The sequence below is a fragment of the Hippocampus comes genome, unplaced genomic scaffold (genome assembly GCF_001891065.2).
Source record: "Hippocampus comes isolate QL1 unplaced genomic scaffold, H_comes_QL1_v1.1 scaffold244, whole genome shotgun sequence".
Classification (NCBI taxonomy): Eukaryota; Metazoa; Chordata; class Actinopteri; order Syngnathiformes; family Syngnathidae; genus Hippocampus; species Hippocampus comes.
This window is the reverse complement of record NW_017805495.1, coordinates 180789-205269: the sequence shown is the minus strand read 5'-3', so window position 1 is coordinate 205269 and position 24481 is coordinate 180789. Positions and strand designations below refer to the sequence as shown.

Below are 24481 nucleotides of genomic sequence, written 5' to 3'. Positions count from 1 at the left end.
CCCAACTACAATCAGTTCAACTATATATAATTATTGTGCCATGGGAAGCAGGCCAAAAGGTGAATGTCGGCTTCAGTATAGCAACCAAAAGAAATTCCTATGAGAATGGCTTCGTTTAGTTGGATCGTTATCCATTTTGGGGAAATGAAACCCATTGTATATCTCGATTTTTATTATTTTTTTTCTCCCTTCCTCGCTGTCTAATTCTATTTGTAAATGTTTCTTTTGTCAGCCATGGACGCCTCCAGAAGAAGCCTTTCGAAATTTGCATGCCATCCCGTTATGTGTACATAGTAACCCATTTCTGTACAGTCCCTTCCGAACCAAACCAGAGCTGTGTATTCCACTCATTCTGTTTTTTGTTTTCTTTCTCTCCATCAATTTGCATCTTAAAGCTTACTGGCGTTTTTTTTTCCAACGATAACTCAAAGCTTCTATTTTTGTTAATAAAAGGAAATAATAAAACAGAGCATTGAACATGGATCACTTTGTCACACAGCAATGCCTCCTTGTTTGCGTTTTGTGTCTTGAGCTCAAAAAAAAAAGGTCACTAAACACCAAAGTTTGATACTCTATTTTCCTACAGTGCGGTGTTCAGTTTGAGCTGGTTTTTGTTAACGTAGCTGACAGGGGCCTTCCTGGTGGTTGTGTGCTGACTGTGGACACGTATTAGTGTGATTAAAAGCCCCCGGAGCTGTAGCACCATCTTGGTGGGGAAGGAAGCCTCTTAATGATCCTATTGTTATTGCTTTTTGCATGCTCGCTGCTCCCCGCACTAAAGAAGCAACTTAACTTAAAATATCTCCGAGTAGCATGTTGTGTCCCCGCCAGCACTCAGGAATAGCTTTATCCCGCTGTATGTAACAACCTCAGGAGCCCCCCCCCCAGCCCCCCGAATCAATGATTCACAGCTTTTCCACAGTGCTGCGCTCATCAGTTCAGTGCAAACCACCAGTTGCTCCTCGTTTTCTTGTCTGAGGCCTCATCGCTTATTTAAATGTTCGATTTTTATCTGTTGCCAGACGTTTCTAATACATTCGCCGTTGGCGATTTATGGAGCCTTGTTTCAGCACTTTTTTTTCTGTACCTCATAAGCCTATATGTATGAAGAGTCAGAAAATCAATAAATTTAATTGTTTGACATCATGTTTCGGAACTTTTTGTCTTATTTCATGTGTAATTTTTTTTACAGGTTTTGTAATTTATTCACAATAAATTGATCACTTATTAAATGAGACCAAACTATTTAATTAAATTATACTTGGCCGATCTTTCGATAATTGTTTGCAAATTCCACATTGTGGGACCAATAAAACTTGAAATGCTCACGACTTCAAATGATCCGTTACCGTGGCAACGGCTGCCAGTTGCGCGGCAACAGAAACCCCGCCTTCTCTCCGATACAGGCCACGCATGCGCGTTCAAGGGCGCCAGCCTGGCTTGAGAAAGGCAACATGGCGGCGTCCACGCTTAGCATTAAGTGTGGCTTGAGGAGAGCATTGTCGCCGTCTTTGGTGGTCATTCTAGGAGCCACCGGCACCGGGAAATCAAAGTTGGCCATTGAGATCGGAAAACGACTCCGGGGAGAGATAATCAGCGCCGATTCCATGCAGGTATGAAGCGTGACAACGCGGGAGATGACGAAATTTGGAGTGAGGGGCTGAAGTCAAGCTATTAAAAAAGATAACGAGGCTCAGAAAATGACTTTTACTTACACTAAATAAATGTATTTCGAACTTTTGTTTGAATTTGCGCTCCTGGTCATGGTAAAATGTTTAATGCTGCTGGGTCATTCAAAACAAACAAAAAAAAAACGATCCTACGTCAACGCTTGTCCTGAATGCGCCTCGAAATTAATTTTAAAATAACTTCGCCCAAAGTATTAGGTACGCTATTCAATTGACTTATACCACAAAGATTAACGTGAAGTGGGGGGAAAAAATCGAGACGCTTTTTTTTTTTTTTTTTTGTGGCAGGCCCCTCAAGTGTGGGCTACTTTCTGAGTGACGTCAAACGTGACGAATGGACGGACGGTGCCAAAGATGATGGAGACAAATCTTTGAGTAGTACTCGAAGATACCGTATAAGAGAATAATTTATAATTCCATTCTTACAGATGAAAAGTGGCATTTTCCGTGTAGAGACAGAAAATAGGGCGGAAAATTCGTTTCATTCAAGTGCAGCCTGGTTAGCAATGGCAACGCAAGATGGCTGCTGATGGCTTCACTTCTCACGAAGGTGAGTAAGTGTCATTATTAGTCCATTCATGTAAGCATAAGTCATTGCCGTAGTGGACTGTTCCATTTAACAATATTGATTGACACCACCTTTTAAAAAAATGCAGTTTGAAGCTGCTGCTGCTAACACAAGTTGCCGCAGATGGGCTAGCCAAAATAGGATCCATGTCACAATGTTATCACCCTGGAGAAAGCAGGGTGGTGTGGACCAATATTGGCAGTGGTGGGAGTTCAGGTCAGGTTGTATTTTCAACAGCAGCATATGTACACAATAGACGTGTGTTATGTTTATGTTTTATGCCACAACAGGCAAGGGCAAAATAGAGTGGCGCTTGCTCTTTTAGTGGAGACAGCGATGTTACCGTGGTAACCAGAGCATCATGAATATGGTCTATGAAAATGAAGGCCACGTCCCTCTTAACTGTGAACTTTTTGACTTGTTCTAATTTGCATCTCTAACCAGCAGCTCCTGACATTTGGTGTGCACCTGTATATTGACATTTATGGCGACAAGAGCCAGAGAACCAAAAGTCCATCCAAAGGCAGGTTGTTTAAAGGGAAGCTTTTTTTTTTATAGTATTGAATCATCAGTCAGTTTCTGTTCGTTATTTCCTCATTTAGTGGCCTGGGTCTGTTTAGTTGCTCAACTGTAGAGTGTAGAGTGCCTTTCAGAGGTAATTATTTATCTGAATAGAGGCCTTTAATTTGTTCAAATGCATTTTCATTTGATAATAAAGTTGTACTTGACTTGACTTTATGATGACACGAATTATGCCATTTATTTTAAAGTTGACGCATTATGGCTAATTGACTTTTGATTGCATATATACCGATACCGTGGCAACCTGACTTAGTCTTCTTCTGTTTGCCAGCATTGAAGTCATTGGGATCTTTTTTTCCCCCACATCAAAGCCATTGCGTTGTATCCAAAACAACTGGAAGTCAAACCTAAAATTGTTGATTTAAACCTTTTTTTTTTTTTTTTTTTTTTTTTTAACATTATGACTGCCAAAGTGTTGTACTGTGGAACGTTTTTCAAACAGATGAACGTTTCTCTTCTAACACGTCTTATTTCGCAGAAAAAAAAATTGAGGGGGCAGCACCATGCCTTTGCTTTTCGGAAATGTATAGTAAAATCGTCAAAGTATATTTGAAAGCAAAGTGGCAACGAGTGTGACGACTTCACAGAAAAAAAAATACCTGTGTGGATGATCAAAATGGTGCTACGCGTGGTGTGTGTCTGTGTGCGCGTCTTTGTTTGTTTCTGCGTGTGTTTTTGGAGATAAGAAGCATCCCCGGCGAGTTCTCGAGCGCTATTCTCCATTCTCTTCAGCTCGTCCTCTCTGTTTGGTTGTCAGGCTCCATCGCCATGGCAACACTGGGCCGGCACAAATGCAGCAACATGACGGGTTCAGCTCGCGTCTCCATCGCACGTGCTCCGACACCCATAATTGTCATTAGCCTCATAATCGCTGACTTATTTTTAACCCTGCACTCCTGCTGTTTTTGTGTTGTCCTTGACAGTGGGAGTCACCTGCTATTGAGTTAACTGGGTTACGCTAATAACATCTCTGCTGCCCGGAATATCTCCAAAGACCACTGGCTCTTGCAAGAGAGAAAAAGCAGTGGCCTAGTTAGTTGGCGCGCCTCGCTCCACAATCCCCGGCCTTGTTGCCACCCTCCCGTTAGGACGCGCAGCGGCCCGAGAGAAGGCGGAAAAAAAAAAACGCCAGGCGGACGTGACGGGAGAGACTGAGACTGTTAATGTGAGAATGAGGACTGTGTGCGGGTTCGAGCTAGCCCGTGTTGTCTTTGAGATAGGAAACAGTCTAGTCTTGTTTGGGAGAAAGCGGTATTGTGCTGAGCTGGTGCATATTCAGCGCCGCGCTACGCCGACCCGGCGGCTGATGGTGAATGGCCGCTGGGAAGTGCCCATTGTCCTGGATAGAATCGGTTCCCACAGTCCCTAACACTCCTATTGTGCTCCAATCACGCCCCTCTTTGTGCCCCCTCTACTCACACTTCATTGAACACGCAGGGAGATATTATTCCCTCATTAAATGAACATGCTATCCATGGCACTCATATGTGCTCAATGTTTCGCTGTACGATCAATAAATCGAGTGATTCCTGAAGTGGGGGCTCGGGGACCCTAGTGGGGTCTTTTAGAGTCAGAAATATGGAGCCGCTATGCTGAGTTGGGGAACGCGATCGGCACCCATCAGCTGATACGGAGGAAGTTAGAGGAGGCCTAAATTAGCCGGTCATTCATCAAACTGCACGCAGCCCTCAGAATGGAACTGGGTTACTAGTGCAGTACATGAACTGTGCCGCTAAATGAGGCCCATTTTTGTGTAGCTCACTCCGTGACAAGGTCTTCAAAGAGGCTGTTTGTTTGTGCTCTTGTTAAAGGAGCATCTCTGTTCCAAAGTCAGTGTGGATTCGCAGAAACCGGAGAAAGAAACTTCTTGTTAGTGAATTTAATACGGCAGAAGCCTACTGTCGCTTGTTGGAACATAATGGTAATAACCCCCGCAAGTCGTCAAGTACTGACGCAGTTGATGGAGCACTTTTATTAAACAAATGGCAAACATATAATAAACACATTTATACACCAGTCGCTGATCACCACAATTCAGTCACTCAACATGCAGACGCTAGCCAGCTGTACTCTTTTGCTGACATCCATGTCACTCACCAGAGCAGGCTCCGCCTCTTAGATCCCGACACACTCACAGATACTGCTATGCTTTCACTGTAGTTAAGATTTACAGCCGATGTGCTTTTCTTCATGTGATTGTGGTGTTCCGGCAGTTTGAATCTGACTTCCACGTTCACCCTTCACCCATATGTATCAGCTGTTCAGTCCACAATTGGCAGAGGCTTGATTCAGATCAAAAGATATCAGATTGCAGGATTTTTTTCATTGTAATAAATTCTTTTGACGCTGCAGTGACACATAACACAACTGACAGACAGGAGAGGCAAAACATCAGAATTGGGTCACTTGAACCATGCAGTGTAAGTCCAGCCCAAGTAAACATCACAGCTGCAATAACAGGCACTGTCAACACCGTTCTAATGCTGGATCATCATGTCTGGAATGCAAAGTTGGATTGCTTATTTTAAGGTATCGGTGTTGTACAACTGCACTGCATCATATTGAGAGGCGTTTCTCGTGTCTGGCCCTTCTTGGGTAAAATATGGTTAAGCAGGCTCACGCATTCCCAGAATCTAGCCTGATTTGCGCATTTTTCCCCGTCTTGATCAAACACAGCAAAGGCCCAATCGTTCAAATATTTCTCCCTTTCTAACCTCGAGCATTTATTCTTTTGTATTTTCCTTCAGTCTGCATGCCTGGTAGCACCATACTGCCTCTCACAGGTCAATATTGGTACTACAACGATACGCTGGTTTGGTGGACACGCACCATTTTTTTCCGTGCAGTTTTAGTGTGGGCCCATTCAGTCGTCCATTTTTTGTCGACGTGTTAAGGTCACATGTGAGTTGAAGACCATCCCAGCTGACTTTTGGGCAAGAGAGAGAATACGCCCAGGACAATTGTCATTATCAACACCAGACACTGGTCAACCGCGCACAAAGGAGCTGGTGGCATAACTCAACCTTCCTCAAGCCTGCCTAAAATTAACAAAAAAAGTTCATTGTCATTCATAGCATGCGGTGATGTGTGTGATTTGTTAACTAATAACATATTGTCATCCAAAAATAAATGTCTCTTCTTGGCAGGGGGCAGTATTTCTGTGTGTGTGGGCAGGGCGCCGTCCTCTCGAGGGTCCAACAGGTCAACCGAACAGGTCATGCGTGTGTCCAAGGGCCTTTAGGGCGGGGGATGCACTGGTGGGCGCTGAGCATTCACTTTACGCATGCTTGGACGTAAGAGCGGCTGCGTTGCTTTCTGTGTGAGCTTAGTGACAAAAGAGGTCTATTTGTCACCGTGTGTTGAATGTGTGAGAAACATGCAGCAGCACAGCCGCCTCATGTAATCAGTTGGCTTGCAAAGCTTTAAATTAGCACGCGGAACGGCTGGCCATGTTTTTAGCTACGATCCGGAGGCGCTGACACAAACACACACACACCAGCTGTTTTGCGTAGCAGCAGATCTCAGCATGGGCTGATTGCCAGTTTACTGTGGTTTTAAAAAGTCACATTTTCAACAACGGCTAACACTCACCGTCACCGGTAATGAGCTCTTTTTGTAAATCCCTTTTCGGTGAGCAGAGAGGGGAGGGGAAAGGTGAGTTCCACATTGTGAATGGGGGGCCAGGTGTGTTCATTTTGGTGTTATCTCTCTAACACTCGCTCATACTGATCACGGATAAGTTCAACGTGGCACCTCATGGCAAAGAAATCTCTTGAGAGCTGGAGTTGTTGCCGTTCATAAACATAGCTTAGACTGTAAAATTTCCAACACCCCGAAGCGGAGGTGTGGCACGGTCTGGGCTGACAATCGTAAATTTTAAACTTGTTCAATATTAACGATTGCTATACTTTGTGTGTCTGGTTGAACAGCGTGTTGGAACGACAGCCAACTACGAAGCAAAAACGAAATTCTCACTTTGCCGGACACAACTAGAGGAGCAACTGGTTGCGTTGAGTGTCCTTCCACTGCGGAGGCCGTGCTCACACGTAGACCGGCTGCTTATCGACGTATGAAACGCATCCTCCAGTTCACGCTCACTTTTCCACTCCCACCATCACGTCTACTGTGACTACGACCTGTCTGGGCTCGTGACGCAGCCGTGAAATTGAAATTCAGACGCCGCCTCCGCCGACATCACATTTTCTGATGAATTATCGGAGCCCGTGTGGGAACGGAGCGAAAACACAGGGCTGATTAACTCCCCATTTCCGTCGGCCACGCTCGTGCGCTTTCATTGAGCGGCAAAGGCAGCGCCAGGGCGCGGCGGCTGATGCTACAGCAGCGCAGTGAGGGAGAAGTGGATGTGTGGCGGGATGGATGGAGGAGGAGGCAGGACGGCATGAATGATTTATTAGTCTGGCATTACTGGGCCATTCCCCACAGAGAGTAAGAGAGAGGAGATGGAAGGATTAAATTGTTGAAGGGTGGTGCTTTGAGGGAAAGGGGTGTGGGGGGGGGGGTAATCATGTACTTGAGGTGTAAGATGCAAACATTAGAACATTAGAACCAGAGCGGCCACTAGCTTTTGTTTAAAGGACCGCTTAAAGGTCATTGCATGTAAAATAAACCGAAATTTTTCCAATCACCGCTCACGTTTTCTTCAAATTTTGCAGAGTGGTTTGAAATGAAATAAAATGAAAGGAAAAGACCAGAACACAGAATTTGGAATTTCACAACCTCTTAATTTGAGATAGGGTCTGTAGGCTGAAAGATGTTCCGCTTACTCGTGTTGGCACTTGACTTTAGAGACATTTTACGACGACACCGCTTATGAAGCAGATTTTAGCATATTGTTTTACATCTCTGGCCCAGAAGCGTTTTATCTACAAATATTTACTCTTAATTACGACTGCGCTTTCTCACTTCACGCAAATTTGTGTTACGTCCACCGGAGGAACTGAACTGAATTTCGCATGCTTTTTGGTGTCGTTTTAAAAAAACCGTACGGCCGATTAAACAGGCCTTTCGTAGTAAATAGGTTCTTTGGAGGTGATTTTTGATAAGAGGAAGGAAAAAAAAAAAGCAAAGTCTGGCACAAAAGGGTGTCTGCTGACATTTAAGTCGCATCTGCCCCCAGCACTCTTATTGTAAAGCACAGGAAGGGAGATAATATCTTTGGCATCATCATTAGCTTGCGCTATGCAACCAACTGTAGTGCTGTGAAGCCCACCGGCTCCGCCTCCTCCTCCATCCTCTTGCGGTTTCATCCTGAACGCTGTTTTCATTTTCTCAATGGATGTTTGTCCTCGCCGCTCTCTCCCTCTTCCTCCTCCGCCTTCTCGCCACGCTCTCCTCCTCCGTGTGCCAAAGCAACAGCTGTTTCGTGCGGCGCGTACGGCTGGCCGATGCCGGCCCACTGCAGGCGCTCCCGGACACTCGGCTCATTGTCTTATCTCATCCAGGCTTTCGCGTGCATGGAGCGGCGAAGGAGGTCAGCCGGTCCTCCATTTGACTGACATTTAAGAAGCTGTATGGCTTCTTCCTCAAACTTCAAAATCACTCCCCGAATGTTTTAATTCACAAAGTCTTCATAAGGGAAAAACAAAAAAAAAAACCCAAAACAATTTACAGCTTTTGTTTTAGCCTCGCTGAAGTCAACCTGTTTGCAGGGGGTCGCGCTGTCTCAAGCAAATGAGCCACTGCTCACCTCGCCCAATCCTTCTGCCGGGCCGATGCGGAGTTCCGGTTTTGTCGTCGTGACGACCAGGGGTAGAGCTAATGGGTTTGAACGACCTTCGTGGCCAACTCCAGCCGAGAGTATGAAGGAGAAAGGTAAAGCTAATCCCGTGCTATCGCAGTGGCTCGACTCATCCTTTGTTATTTCACTTGAAAATGAAATTGTGGCTCTTTGGACAGCCTAGCGTTCAAGTCACGAGCAGAGAAGCTCAGTGTGTGGGGCGCTGTGTTATAAATTAGCTACATCAATTTCACTTCCCTTCAGAATGGCTTGCAGACGCATATTTGTATACAAACCACAAGAGTTGAGACGTCCCCCTTTAAAGTCGGGAATTCTCATTTTTAAGATGGCTTGCAAAAAGATGCAGAAATCTTGCCGTCTGTGTGTGCGTGTGTGTGTGTGTGTGTGTGTGTGTGTCAGAAAAGATGGTGAGTGAAGGGAAAGGAGGGGTGCTGATGGATAACGTGTGAAAATGGATGGGAGGCATCCTGTTCTCAGTCACAAGAACACGGCGTTCCTCGAGCCGCTCTTGCGGCTTTTTTTTTTTTTTGTCGTTGCCATTTTTCTTCATCTTCTCCCGGCCAACTTTCTTCGCCTTTTGGAAAAAGTGAATGGCGCATCAGACATCCCTTCATCCATCCATGCATTCATCCGTGCATCCATCCACTCCTCCTGCGGCCGACAGTGGTGTCGTGCAGTGAATCGGTGAATAATTGATCATGTTGGGTTGCTCTGCCCCATCATGCTGCACACTCACTGAAGAATACACGCACAGACATAGATTGCATATAGAGTCTACACACCTAGTTTTTTTATGATTTGGGGGAAAAAATGGCATTCAAAATATATCATTTCAAATCTTTTTCCGTGAATGAATGTGACCCGTGAGCATCACAACTCGCAAACCATTACAAAAGGGTTTTAAAAGTTCTGAAATGAGTTGGAATAGGAATTGTCGTCATCGAGGTGCACTAAATGACCTGTGAATAGAGCAAAACATGATTGTCTAAATACAGCAGCGTTCAATAAACTTGATCGAGGGGTGAAAATCTTTGTATTGGCTGATAAACGCATCTTCCTGAGCACCACCTCGGGTGTTTTTTTTTTTTTTTTTTTGGGTGACAGCAGTTGAACATGTTTGTTTCTTTTAAAAAAAAAAAAACTCCCGCCCGGCGCCATTCCTGTGTCATTTGCAACTACCAGATAGGAAGCACTCCCTGCAAAAAAAAAAAAAAATAGATCAAATCAAAGATTTACAAGCAAACACAATTGGATGAAAAGACAAAACTGCACGTTGAGAATGTGATGCCGTCACAATTTGTGTTGTGTCTTTAGGATGATCAACGGTAATTAACAGCCGCCAGTTGACGACTCCCGTCTTGGCCAGTGAAGACTTTTGGAATTAATATTTAATGAGGAGTCAACATATCTTTGCCTACATCTCCTCTTTCTGTGTTTCCTTCTCAGCTTCAAGAACACCTGAATTACTAATTACCGGTATTGATAGGACTGGGCGATTAATCCATTTTCTTAATTTGTCAAGAGATGAATGGGCACGCTCGAAACTTTTGACCCCAGGTTGGTTGATGGTTCGTTTAAAATGTTAATTTATTAAGGATCAATTTGTGACAAAAGTGATCATTTTCAGGAGCAGGGACTTTGTCAAGAAAAAAAATATGTCGATCTATTTTTTTTCCAGTGGAAGTAGATGCAAGTTAATGCTGGATTGCGATTGGCTGTTAGCAATGGCCAGGGGCGCGCAAATCCGATATAAGCAACAAATCAAAATCAGGCACATGGATGTGTCGTGTAAATCCAGGCTAGGGAGTTGCAGCGGGCCATTCCTTGGGTTCAGTGGTTTAAGAAACACCCATCAAAGTGTCTACGCTGCAGCCCCGACACCTTGGTGAGGAAACAGAAGTCCAAACCGCAGCCGCTCGTTCATTATGCACGAGCTACAACTGCAGTGAGATCTACTCGTAGCGACTCGTCTTCTTTTCCCGTGTGTTTGCGGGGGACGTAAATGCTCCGCTGGGGTGGGGGGCGGGGGGGTACCGATGATTTCACCGTGCGGTGCGCTACTACAACAGCGCTTGGGTTACATCACAGCTGAAACAAAAACTCTAGCGTGTAGAGTCAAGCGTGCCTTCCGAGGTTCATCAGTATCAACTCTTTTTATTTCATCACCGCGTTCCAGGAAATAGTAGAAGCATGAAAGAAGCAAGAGGTGAATGTCATAGCTGTTCAAACAAGTTCCCTATGGCAAGAAAACACACCAATTTGCGAAAAAGCCCAGATGGACTTTGACACCCGGCTGTCGCATACCTGCAGGGAGCCCCCCACCCCCCGCCCACACCCGGCGGCTCTCCCACCAACCACCTGACTGGGTGATGTCAAGTGGACAGAGGTGGTGTGTTGTGTCACATGGTGAGCGGTTTTACATGGGCCCGCGTAACACAACACCCATGCCGCTCGCACCTTGCACTGCTGCACGCTGGCCGCGTTATATGATGTATTTATCCTAAAAAATAAATAAATAAATAAATAAATAAATAGAAAGATGTTAGAAATTGAGACTAAGAATGAAACGGCTTCCTCAGCCGCTTGTATTCTTTTAACGTGTCTCATTAAAGCCATTGATTGTTGATCATGTGTTTTCCGTGTCAAATCGTTGAAATAGGCTTTTTGTATTTGTGTATGCAAAGTCACAAAACTTAGTCAAACAGAATTCTGATCCAGATTGAGCATTTAGCATGTAGCTTGAATATGTGTTCAAGCTCAACAGTTGAACTTGTAATTGGGAGCGGGATTTTACAGTATTTTTCTTCATTTATTTCACTATGAAAGGAGTCGTGTGTGTGTGTTTGCACAATAGGATTGAAATTTTATTATTATTTTTTTTAATTTAAATGCCCCCCCCCCCTCTCTTATGTGCCCCCTCTAGGTGTACCAAGGTCTGGACATCATCACAAACAAGGTGACCGCCAAGGAGCGCGCCCAATGTCGGCATCACATGATCAGCTTTGTGGACCCGTTGGTTAGCAACTACACGGTGGTGGACTTCAGGAACAAAGCCGTTTCTCTAATATCCTTCCCGACCGCCTTACCTCCCCCGTTGCGCCATCGCCGCTCCCACCTCTGTCACCTCTTTGATTAATCAGCGCTTCCGAAGAGGGGAATCGAGTCGATTCGTCTCTTACTAATTGGATGGACGCTTGGCGCTTGTACCAAAAAGGGGAAAGTGTCTTGAATCGTGCGCGCAATCCGCAGGAGCCGCTTGCCGCACAGATGTGAAGGGAGGAGGCTGTAATACACACGGTATTATTAGAAAAGCACACGGGCGCGTGCACACAGTCACTCTTCACTTACTCACCCACTCACTGATGTGACGAGGGGGATGCGGCAGCTCCGAGAATAGCCTCTGAGTGACTCTAACCTGCTGAGAGGAACGGGGAAATGGCAAATGGTGTAAATACAGATTAGAGGAGGTACAAACAAGTGCGCCCGTCATGCGGCAAGGAATGAAGAGTGAGGTGGAAAGGATGGAGGCTCACGTGTGTTGAGCGGTGGGCGTACTGACATATCATCAACATCTATCAAGCTGTCATTCAACAAGCCGTTTCCTTCTGTTCCGCTCCATTATCGCTCTTGAGCTCGCGGCCTTGCTCGTTTGTGTGGAGAAGAGTCGGTCGGCGTTGATGATAGCTGATGCCCGTGTCGGCTTTTGAGTGTTCTCAGATCTTCTTGAGAAAGCGGGAGAGGAAAGGTGTGTGATGAGAACCAGAGTATGGCTTGTATTGATGTGGATGGAGAAATCTTGTGGCCATTGTAGGATGGGAACTAGGTTGTATCAGTCAAAAATCAGTGCTGCACCAGGGTTATCATCATTTGGGATTTTTCACTGTAGTTAGTTTTTATTTTGTTTTAACTTTTTTTAATTTTTGTTTTCAAGTACGTTTATTTTTTTCTATTAGTTTTTATTTTTTGCAAAATACTTCATTTCAGTTTTTATGAGTTTATGTATTTGTTTTAGTTTTTTTTTTTTTTTTAATACATGGAGTATTTGTCAAGTGCAAGATTAAAAAAAAAAATCAAGTGTTGTGAAGTGAACTGCCTTCCTTTCAATGTACAGCAATACCGAAATACATTTAAAATGATGTTTGATCTTGATTGGCAAAGACGAAATGGAAGATGAGTTTTTGCTGTAGTTATAGTTTGTTTCAGTTGGTTTTAAGATCGTAAAATGTCATCTCTATTTATTTATTTAGAAAGCATTTTATTTTGCGAAGGAGAATGTTTCTACAATTTTCATTTTCGTTATTTAATTTGTTTTCGGCTACTACAATAACCTTGTGCTGGATCCAATGACTAGAAAATAGAACAGGATGGCACAGGACAGGACTCGAATGTTTGGTTTTCTTAACGTTACCCGACATAGATGACATGCATCGCCGGAATAAACTGCCGATCATTGTTGGGGGAACAAACTACTACATTGAGTCCCTGCTGTGGCGAGTCCTACTCGACGCTGGGGTGAGCACAATACAACTTGTATGCTTTCTTTTTGGCCTTTTTGCTTGACAAATCTCTTCCGCCTCATCTTGAAGTTGCCTTTTTTTTTTAAAGTCGTATCTAAAGGTAACAAAAATTTTTAAAAATATTTTCCCGTGGTGTCTCTTCACCTGGAGGATTTGGGTGACGGCGATGATGGAGACACAGACAGGAAGTTGGAACTGGAGAAACTGGGGGGAGCGGAATTGCACAGGCGACTGATGGAAGTGGACCCCGAAATGGCCTCCATGTTGCACCCCAATGACAAGCGCAAAATTGCCAGGTAATCCGTACCACTAATATCCATGGAGCATACTGTAAGGCGCTGGATAAATTTGTTTTATATTCATCCAAAAACATCCCTTGACCACTATTTACCGTGATATTAAGTATCACATAGTACATGATAACAGGACTAATGCTCAGTCGTCACTGGTAGTGAGAGACGTAGTTTTTGCACACACGCTCATTTGACGAGTTGCAGTTTGTGCACTCTAGTCTTTTGTGCACTAATGTAGGTTAGGTTGCCCCGCTCTTGTCCGCGACGGGAATCATGTTTTTTGTTGCTGACCGAGTGCACGCCGGCCGAAGAATCGCGCTAATATTTCTTACCTTGGCGAATGAGTTCATCATCTCAGTTTTTTTGCATCTCTCGACATTGCTCGACAGGAGCCTGCAGATCCACCACGAAACGGGCATTCCTCACAGTTCCTGGCTGGAGGAACAGCGAGGCCAGGAGGGCGGTGACGGCCTCGGGGGCCCGCTTAGGTACCAGGACCCTTGCATCTTTTGGCTCCACGCCGACATGGACGGTAAGGGGTGTTGAAAGAATGGATCCCTGCCACAGCTTGAGGCATGCCCTATTTTATCCCTCCTCATTCTTTCTTTGTTCTCTAGCTCTGGACGAGCGTCTGGACGCTCGCGTCGATGAGATGCTGTCGGTCGGGTTGATCGAGGAGCTCAGGGACTTCCATGTCCGCTTCAATCAGAAGAAAGTGCAGAATGACAGGTGAGGGAATCAGTGCTGCTGAGGCTGGTTTAACGTCCGCATGCCGTCCACAGTTATGTCCGCCTTATGCAGCGTGCCGGCACAACATCGTCAGTCAAGTGGACCCCTTATCGAAGTCGCACAGCAGCATTCACAGATTTTGGAACTCGTTTCAAACACAAGGCGACCCACGTTATGAGAATTTATGTGCGTCTTATGGTGGTGAAAAGACATCGTTTACTTTTCGTACCAAATCCTACGAAAGTTTTGCGGGTTCGTGTTGGTGCATAATATTACAACGCGTATTGTTAGATTTTTGTCAGGCAACCAAAGGTTTCCCAAGTTGGCGAGTGGGTTCAGTGCCGGTGCATCAAGTTCAAGATCACATTCCCATCTCCTTCTGGAAATTAATGATCCGGCACGACGGAAGGATTTCTTCTTCTCCTTGAAACCAGCGCCGTGGCAAACTGAGCCAAGCAATTCTGCCTTTATTTAGACCCTCCTTGCCGGTCTTGACAGGTCATAATGTCCACTGTGGCTCAGTTTTGGACAAAAGATACAATGGGGCTTGCTCGCAATGTGTCCGGGGCTTATGGGCATTCCGGTGGTTGCTGGTTGGTTTTCTTTCCCTTCATTATGTGTTCTGTGGCTCCGAGGAGTTAATGCATGGGTGTTGCACTTCCCTGGAAGCTGCCCGTGCCTCATCCCATCTTTTCAGTCCACCGCTTTCTCTTGTACCATCGCCCTATCAGCAATATGATCAGCCAAGCACTTTACTCCCCCCCTCCCCTTCCACCCCTGTCTGCGACTCCTTTACCCTCATGACTCCATCCCCCCGGCTGGCTTCTACCGCCAGACATCAAGGTCAAATCTCTCTCCCCTGTCCTCCGTCGTTGCTTTTCACCCTCCATTGAATCGACATTTCCTGTGCTCTGTCGCTATTCTCGGATTTCTGTCTCGGGCCTGCACAGGCCGCCCATTTATTCTGCCCATTTCCCCGTTCCCGAGTATCACGAGGTCAATCAAACTGCATTTTTCCAGCGACTGTTTCCTCTGTGGAGAAATGAGATTATACTGCTATTTTTGCAGTTCTGAAAGAGGTCAGGTCGCTCAATACGGATCTGCGGACATTCATCGCAAAAGGTACAGAGTGAGCTCACACCGTCGGTTCTACGCAAATTGGAGAAGATTTGACCAAATTGTTCCGGGCGTAGTCTGGCGAGGACAAGCAGCTGGTTTCTGCTTGCCGGTGGTCGGTCACCGCGCCGCTGTGTCTCAGTGTTTTAATGTCACCGTGTCCCCCAAAGGACCTCACACAATAAATGAGACAGAGAAGAGAGGAAGGTGAAATTATGACTGTCTAGAAAGGTCGTGATGGCTGTCTTGACCGTCTTTTATGTCCAACCTTCTTGACTTTTTTTATTTTTTATTTTTTAAATGACACATGGATTGTCATTCAAGGGTGCGCTTACACGAGGATCCCAAATGATGTCAGATATTTGAAGATGGATGAACACGGGAGATTCTAGACTGGCTGACTGGCTGTCAGTCTTCCACGCTTAAAACCACTAAACTCTTGTCCTGGTTGCAAATTATCTTTTGCAAATTAACCTAGGGTAAAACACTTTAATGGCCTCTAATGGTGTATTCTGGTGCGGCAAGTACTTGCTTATGCAAACTAGGCACTTAAAGTATACCTGTGTGTCGCGACTCACTTGGTCGTTGACGCACTCAGCGGAATGAAATTTATAATCACGTGCGCACACATTCACACAAGTCGCGTCCTCTACTTGCAGCCGCTGTGACATGACCGCCTATGTGCAATTCTCGTGCACTGGACCGCGTGAATTACGTGTATAAAAACAAAAAAAAATTCACAACAAAACTAATGAATGTATTAGGTTCTTGCATTGCATTCTTTCACAATAAATGCTGCCTGTGTGTCGTTGGCATGGGAACAAGTTCCGGTCTGCACACGCTAACCCAAACAAAACACATAGGGAAGGAAAATATTTTTTTCAAGTTTGGTGCGCCGCCGACCACGCAACCTGCAAAAGAGACGATTGAAAGGAGTAATCGCCCTCTTCTACACATCTATATATTTCTGTTTCAAGTCGAGCTGTTACTATGTTTTTGCTCACCTAAAAATGTGATTCCGTCACAAATAACGTTGGACGTTGTGTGTCACGTCCAGATGTAAATACAAGCTCATTTGAGGATCACGTGTCTGTTTATCGTTTGATGTAGACTCCAAAATAAGCCTGACGACACCTGTTGGTATTAGACGGTTTCTGGGAAATTGATGTCAGAAGCCAAAATGTCAGCCCAAGTGTCATCCCGATGGAATGACTGAAATTTCAATGAAGCGTCGAAAAAGTAATTGAGCATCATGCGTTTCACTTCTCATCAGATTCGGTTTACGCTTGGTTTCTTTTGGAAAACAAACATTTTTCTTTTTTAACATTCTGCTCCCTCGGATTCTGCTTTCACACTCAATATTTGCAACTGTGTACTCAATGATTTCCGAGATGGTTTTAATGTGCGCTATCTTTTCTTTCTCACAGTCAGAACTACCAACACGGGATATTCCAGTCGATTGGTTTCAAAGAGTTCCACGACTACCTGACAGCTCCTGAAAACAGCAGCCAGCAGGAAAGAGAGACACTCCGAAACAGAGGTCTACGATTTCTGACGAGTGCAATGCCTTCCGGACTCCTCTTCCATCTTTAGTACGAAACCGCCTTGCTCTCAATCTCACTTTTAGGCGTTGAAGCTTTGAAGACTGCTACGAGGCGCTACGCTCGCAAGCAAAATAAATGGGTCCGCAACCGCTTCCTGAAACGTGAGTTTTCTTCTTCCCTATCTGTGTACGTGTGCTGGAGAGACGCAAGGTGAGATTGACACACTAAGCCTCTCAGCCCGCAGTACTCTTGTCATTTATCCAAAGTAGCGCGCGTGTGTAGATTGACACACTAAGCCTCTCAGCCCGCAGTACTCGTCATTTATCCAAAGTAGCACGCGTGTGCATTCATTCATATTAGCGCTGCAAGTTTTGCGGCTATGTCTGAGTGGTTATTTACCACCAGTTTTTCGTAGTATTTGACGATGGATTACACCCTGTTTGCTTTTGGACTCCGGATATGATTAAATAAAAATATCTAGTCCTATTTGCTGATGATGTTTGTTTAAGCGATAGCTGGGACGCATTGTCATATTTACACAGCATGAAATTAGTTTTGTGGAGGTGGATTAACTTTTGAGTTATATTTATGTGATTAAAGTGATTAAACTAAAATTAATTATATCATAACACTGGTAGGTGACAGATTTTTTTTTTCTCCGCAAAATATAAGATTAATTGTGACCATAGTCTCGAACCTCAAAACAAACCTTAAGGGAAAAAAAAAATCTAAAAATGCTAAACTGGTGTTTGGAATTGATTGTATAAAACAATTGCAGAAAATCTGTCTTGAGCCAGCCGAATTGTCATATAACAGTGTTAAATTCGTGTAATACCGTCCGTGATTTGGCAGCTAGGCTGGGTGACGATCCACCGCTGTCAAGCAACAATCTGACGAATTCACATCTGAAACATCGTCGAAGCCAAAAGCGAAACATCGCTGCACCTTATTGGATTGCACAGAACGGGGTTGCCTGAAGTGTTGCATCCACGATTGAAAACACAAAATACAATTCACGCTTTTACCGTTTAACATTTCAATTTCATCACTCTGGGGCGATGAAGTGCCGCTAGCCTTGTCGCAACCCCCTTGCTCCGCTCCTGTTTCTCATGGTCGGGAATAGAGGTGCAAAGTTTCTGCTAAATTTGCTGGTGAATTTCCATGGGAAGTGAAGATATGGAATCGTGGAAATACTGTAGTCAGAATTGGAAAATTTCCATAGGAAATAAATTCAATTCAATGAAACACTGTTGTATTCAAGCATAAATATAATTTTTTTGTTTCTAGCTTTCCTTCAATAATTTGGAGGCGATTACAGTTAATTGTTCCTCTTTTTTTTTTTCGCCTTAATATTGGCGGGATGGGAAGTGGCTCATTTACATTCGACAAAATAGGATTTCTTTGAGTCTCCTTTCCGAAACTGTGTGTTCACTGTGTGGTGCTGTTGAAATGCGTTTGCAGGTTTGTCAAAGGCTGTCTTTCCAGTTTTCAAATCTGTCCTTGCAGGTTACACTTTTGGAAGCTTTTTTTTTTTTTCTTTTTTTCTTATTCTCCCCGGCACCGGGTCCCTTGTGACATCAAAGACACAGAAACCGGCTTTCGTGCTCGGTTAGCCGCCACAGTCAGCGACACCAAAGACTGGAAAAACGAACACGCCTCGGCCAAAATCAAGTGGCGGTTTGGCGTGTGTGCTCCTAATTCACTCACAGCCTTCTACTGTCGTTTTCTTTTTTTCTTCTCTCCCCCCAAGCGTGCATACATAAAGAATGTGTACGTTCCTGCGGTCTAAGGCAGGAACCTGCGCGCTCCTGAGTCCCACTGGCCGCCTACCCTAAAGTAACCCAGCCTCCTAATCCTGTTAGACCCAAACGGCTTAAGCCACTCCAGGACCTCAACCTCAATAGCCCTCCCTTTCGCCCTCCCTCATAGCGCCCGCATATACCATCTGGTTTCCACCGCATGCGTGTGACATACGTACATAATCCGTCTGAACTTGTCCACGCACTCGCAACTTGCACATGTGGCTCTTTGCGGCAGGGCGGCCCAATCTTGGCGGGAACCGCTCGCGACCCGGTCAGCTAACGGATAAGATCAACTTTCTGCAGCAAATCCTTTGCTTCCAACGTGGAAGTTTCGAGTTAAGTTCAAATGTGATATGTGACCGCCGGGTATGGAGCGATGGAGGCAGAGACCGCTCTCGTGCCTTTGCCTTTTTTGGGAAAAGCATGTTTTGCATTCATGATCCCGAACCTCTCAACATATGAGGTCGTGAGTAAAATATTTCTGCGACGACTAATGGGGGAGCCAGCCAAGGTGACACGTTTTTCCACATGATCGGTTTTTCTTAAGTTCAAACAAGAATGATCATCCAACTTGGCTGAATTTCAAAACAAGATAACCTCGGAAAGATTGACAGGAATCACCTCGAATGTTTGATGCCCTTCCCACCACTTGCCTGTATAAATAGTTTCGATTGTAAATCTTCCACAAACTATGATCCCAAAGCATTCTAATATCATTTTGAGCTCATCTTAGAACGTGGCTTTTCCACTTCAATGCCGAATGGACGCGCCTATGTGGCGAAGACTCACTGCTAAGCCTCAAACGTGGCTCCTCCTCCATCACTTCAACATGCTTCCTTGACAATTACTGGTCTGCTCTCCTTCGACAGAATTTTGGCCGCATTTGGTGACATTGTAGTACGTTTCAAAAAGAGAATGTGAATGAGGTGAATTTGTGAACCATGAACCACAAATACGCCCAATTTACCGTACTTGGCTTCGTAATTTCACACTTCCACTGGGCAGGTACTCCAGAGACCCAGCTGTTTTTTAATTCAAGCAATTAAATGGTCAGTTTCACGTTAATCTGTCACTTTTTCGAGGTCGTCAATTTGTCACCTCCTCGTGTTTCCCCACCTTCACCGTCCAATTCTTACTCTGACTACTGACCTCTTTTCCCTTTGAGCCCAGCACACGCACACCCACGCACGCCGTCTGAGCAGGCTAATCTCTTGAAGCATTACGAAGCTGCCGGGAATTTGCCCCTGACCACACAGACGCGGGGAAACGGCTCAGTAGCAGGGGGGAGGGTGGGACGGGCGGGCCAATCTGAGCATGTATGAACGAGTGGGTCAAAGGCATGTGAGGTGGACCAAACGCCTCAAAGTGGGTTACACAAGATGCCGCAAAACACATGTTGAGAAAACCGAAATCCATGCACACGCATGTGCGCGCACGCGTACTCACACCAACATGCCTGTTGACCCTCTATTTCCAGTTCGGGCCTTTGGTGTAATGGCACGCTTTGGTGGCGTCCTGATTATTTGGTTGTCCTGATGCGTTGCGTACGTGCGTGCGTGCGTGTGTGTGGTACATTTGATTAGTCGACTTAATTATCGGTAATGAATGAGAAAATTGAGCTGACTTTATTGGATTATTACTCGGAGGAACGCCTCAGTGACTTGACGCCTGTTTTATTTCAATCCCAGAGGGAATTGCGCGCCCACGCTATGTTGCCGTAACCATAGCCCAGGTGTATTTTGGCAGGCAGGGGTGGCGGCCTGGGGTTATGTGAGCATTAAGTAACACTTTTGCGTTTGCGGGGGGGAGGGTGGGACGGGCGGGCCAATCTGAGCATGTATGAACGAGTGGGTCAAAGGCATGTGAGGTGGACCAAACGCCTCAAAGTGGGTTACACAAGATGCCGCAAAACACATGTTGAGAAAACCGAAATCCATGCACACGCATGTGCGCGCACGCGTACTCACACCAACATGCCTGTTGACCCTCTATTTCCAGTTCGGGCCTTTGGTGTAATGGCACGCTTTGGTGGCGTCCTGATTATTTGGTTGTCCTGATGCGTTGCGTACGTGCGTGCGTGCGTGTGTGTGGTACATTTGATTAGTCGACTTAATTATCGGTAATGAATGAGAAAATTGAGCTGACTTTATTGGATTATTACTCGGAGGAACGCCTCAGTGACTTGACGCCTGTTTTATTTCAATCCCAGAGGGAATTGCGCGCCCACGCTATGTTGCCGTAACCATAGCCCAGGTGTATTTTGGCAGGCAGGGGTGGCGGCCTGGGGTTATGTGAGCATTAAGTAAAAAAAAAAAAAAATTGCGTTGCATAAAGGGAGACAGGTGGCACATGGACAGCTGTGTGGATGGAGAGCTTGGGTGTAGGTTGGTTGGGGGAGGTGTGTATGTGTGTGTGTGGGGGGAGGGGGGGCGGTAATATGACCCAGTGGTGACAACAGGTGCGGGGCAAATATATACCCTTGAAGCTTCCATGTACACACATGCCCATTTTCTGTGGAGCTCAAGCTCAGAGGTTGCCATGGAAACCAGATGAGGAAGTAAACGTATCCAGTTGACGTTGCATATTCATGTACGCAAACGGCCAAAAGTTGGAAAAGCAATTCATCTTTTTTCTTTTTTCTTTTTTTTAAATAAAAACAAAGCAACAACATTCCTTAGAATGTAAAGAATTAAATCTTAATTTAGTGCTGCAACCCACTTCACTGCGCAGCTCCCTCTGGTGTGCCCACCTTGGCCACTATATCAGTCATGCAGACACAAACGACTAAGATATAGTGGTTCTACCTACTACTAGGTTAAGTGACTCACTAAGATGCTGTAATAGTCATTTTTTGTCGAGGATAAAGAATATATACCGGTGAATATGATGTCTGTCTACATGTGTTGCTCCACCGTTTGTGCTCAACACTACTGATCGTGACCACTTGGAAGTCAATGGCGTAGCATTATTTGTTAGCATTTAGCGAAGTGGACTTTTCTTAGGCAAAGTTGCGGTTGCTTTACACACACGCTTGAGCTGCTGCTGCGGGAACTCCCGGATGTAGGATGCTCCCCATTTTCGTTCACTTTTTTACAACTGATTTACATTTGGCACTTTATTATTCCAAGAAGTAAAATAAAAAAATATTTTTTCTGAGCGGGGATTGACCCTCTTGTCTGTCTTGCGCCTGTACGAGAAAGAAGGGACAAAAAGTGGAAGAGGTACAGAAGGAAAGAGGAAGGCGGCGGTGAATAGAGGCATGTGTTGTGCTGCGGCGTGGATGATGGCCAGCGAGGCGCAGCTGGCTGTTGGGTTCTTTTTTTTTTTTTTTTTGTGCTTTCTCTCCAAACAACTCGACAAATGACTGCTGGTGCGCTCGGTGGCAACAGGTGGACTACTGTCTCAACACGGGCAAGCAGCTGCATGGCGTCGCCCGTGTTACTTTCTTCTTCTTTTTTTTTTAATGTTTGCCGATTTCTTATCACCATCCTTTTCAGAGTTAATTTTCAAAGCCCAAACTATACCGGAGTCCTATCTAGCAGGTGGCAAGCTTTTATTCACTAGCTTTGTCACCCTGCCATGTCGCTATTTAATACAGCCCCTGAGGGAGAGGTTGGTTGCAGGTACGCCAGGTGATGCCGCCACCTGCCTATTGTACCATCAACAAAAAAAAAAGCTTCCTCTCTGTATCTGTACACAGTAACCACACTAAATGAAACCTGAAGCTTTGGTTAACAATTGCTCTGGTCAGAGCTTTCAGTGTGGCTGTATAAGCAGCAGCAGCGGTGCATTATATAAAGAGGCTCCTCTTGCCTTTTGACGCCGATGTCAGCCAAGCCATTGTACAAATAAAAGAAATGCAACATGTTGAAGGAGCTGACTGTCAGGTCAACTAACTGGTTGCGATACGCATATGAGCTGAGATTCATGCCGTCCAAAAATCCTCACGATTTTGGTAGATGGGAAGTTTGGCAACTAGTTTTCATGAGTGGCCGACAGTTTTGAGGCAAGCTGGCGCACACCAATCCCGGCTTTGCATATCTAGCGCCTAATCAAAAAAGGCACAGGGGCTTTCATATGCTGGGGGGGGGGGGGGGGGGGGGGATAAACTGGTCATGTTCCAGTTTCCCGTGTGACATCACGAGGTTATGGTAGCCTCTCAAAATATCAAAATGTCCTCATGCTCGCTTTCATTCTCGTCCACTTTCTATCTTGGTGGCAACCCGTCTCTTCCCTGACAATCACGCCATGTTTTTGTGGTTCAATAAAAGTAATAGTGTAATATACAGTATGGGGAGTCGCAAATTCTGATGCAGTGTCTCAGTTTCCTTTCGCATCCTGTCTGTAGAAGTGTATTTTTTCTTCCCTTGAAGGAACATTCCAGTCGGTTCTGCCATGTTCCACGGTATGGTTAAAACTAGGGACAAAGTTAGTAATTTAAAAAAAAATATGATCTCCCGATTGTGTGGATTTTCACTTATTAAAACGTGTGCCCCACTATATGCACCATTTTCTCTGATTCTTGAATTTCTTGCTTTACTGATGCTTCTCTTTAGATGTCTATCCCATCCAGTACTGTTTTGCATGTTCATAATACAATCCGTTTCACTACAGTTGCAGCCGAATGACAGTCTTTCCAGCACATACCAGACCAAGCCAGTTTTGCAACATGCACTTCATTGTGTGGGTGTATAACGGATTAGGCCGTAATCAAGTTGGCTATTACAAGTTAATTCATTTAACTGGCGTGTGCGCGCTGTCATCTAATTAGCTTATTATGAAATACAAATGTCTCCTCTTTCCGCCTTTATATTTTGCATTGTACGCACAATATCCCGCTTGGAAGTGCTCTGTTTTCAGGACTTAAAGGTCACCTTCACTGCAGGCTTTCTGCGACACCCCCCCCCGTGCATCTGCATGTCTTAAGTCAATACAGGCAGTGTCTATGGATGCAGACAGACAAGCAGTGCAGGGATTTGGCGGTGCTCTTTTGCGCCAGGGCCCGGCCCAGCCCAGCCGTGGGACTTGCTGACCGACGCAGAATGGTCACACAGGGGTGGAACTGTTGGAGAATGAGTGAAAGACCCGGGGGGGGATAGGGAGGAAGGGGAGTGGGAGGAGGAGACATTATCGAGCCGGTGTGAGTCAGCAGGTTGACAGAGCTCGAGGGCGCGGCTCCGACAATATCGCTGCTGCCGGAAAATGTTGTCCATAATATGCCCAATCCGTGTCTGCTGCCTTGAAACACCTCGCTCGTTACCTAATGGGTGTCAAATAATCGACGTTTGATATTCCTGGCACATCAAATTGATAATCAAACACGTGTTCTCTGGGGGATGGAACTGGCGCTTTTATTTTTACGCCGCACAATTGATCAGTATGCTGAATATTTATGTGAGCGGTATAAATCCGGTTGACCACCGTTGGCCTTGCGGGGGTGCGTAATGTGTGCTCGATTGACCCGCGTGCGTCTCTGTTTGTGGGTAGGACCCGGAGACGGCGTGCCAGCTGTCTATGGCCTGGATGTGACGGATGTGGCGAGATGGGAGGAGACCGTGCTGACCCCTGCACTGCAGATACTGGACAGTCTCTGCAAGGTGTGGCCTCACTTCTTCTTGTCTCAACACGCAGCACATTAGGGGTTTTAGTGTCTTGCGCTTTGATTTGCTGCTGATGTCATTTTTAACACCCACATCTTTGATTTGATTTGATTTTTTTCTCAACCTCTTCACTCATGCCTTATCCAACCATTCAGTCGACTTGTTTTGAATGTATAATGGATTATTGTGTGGTATAGGTTCCAGACTCAACCGAGAAAGGTGAAAATCCACGATACAGACCACCGCCCCCCCAAAAAATATATAAAAAATATGCAATATATATA

The 24481-nt window shown here is 45.3% G+C and overlaps 1 protein-coding gene across 2 annotated transcripts in view; it reads left to right on the top strand.

The window, feature by feature from the left end:
* The first annotated feature begins 1416 nt into the window (after positions 1 to 1416).
* Positions 1417 to 24481, top strand: part of trit1 (tRNA isopentenyltransferase 1) — a 24817-nt gene continuing 1752 nt past the window's right edge. The window contains exons 1-10 of one of the 2 annotated variants that reach the window (XM_019876307.1): positions 1535 to 1613; positions 2117 to 2238; positions 11520 to 11660; positions 13010 to 13108; positions 13264 to 13409; positions 13796 to 13938; positions 14024 to 14135; positions 16679 to 16791; positions 16879 to 16956; positions 24085 to 24194. In XM_019876307.1, coding sequence (XP_019731866.1) covers positions 2218 to 2238; positions 11520 to 11660; positions 13010 to 13108; positions 13264 to 13409; positions 13796 to 13938; positions 14024 to 14135; positions 16679 to 16791; positions 16879 to 16956; positions 24085 to 24194 — 963 coding nt within the window. In that variant the 5' untranslated portion in view covers positions 1535 to 1613; positions 2117 to 2217. Of the gene's footprint in view, positions 1614 to 2116; positions 2239 to 11519; positions 11661 to 13009; positions 13109 to 13263; positions 13410 to 13795; positions 13939 to 14023; positions 14136 to 16678; positions 16792 to 16878; positions 16957 to 24084; positions 24195 to 24481 lie in introns of both variants that reach the window. The other variant, XM_019876306.1, reaches the window with a different exon arrangement.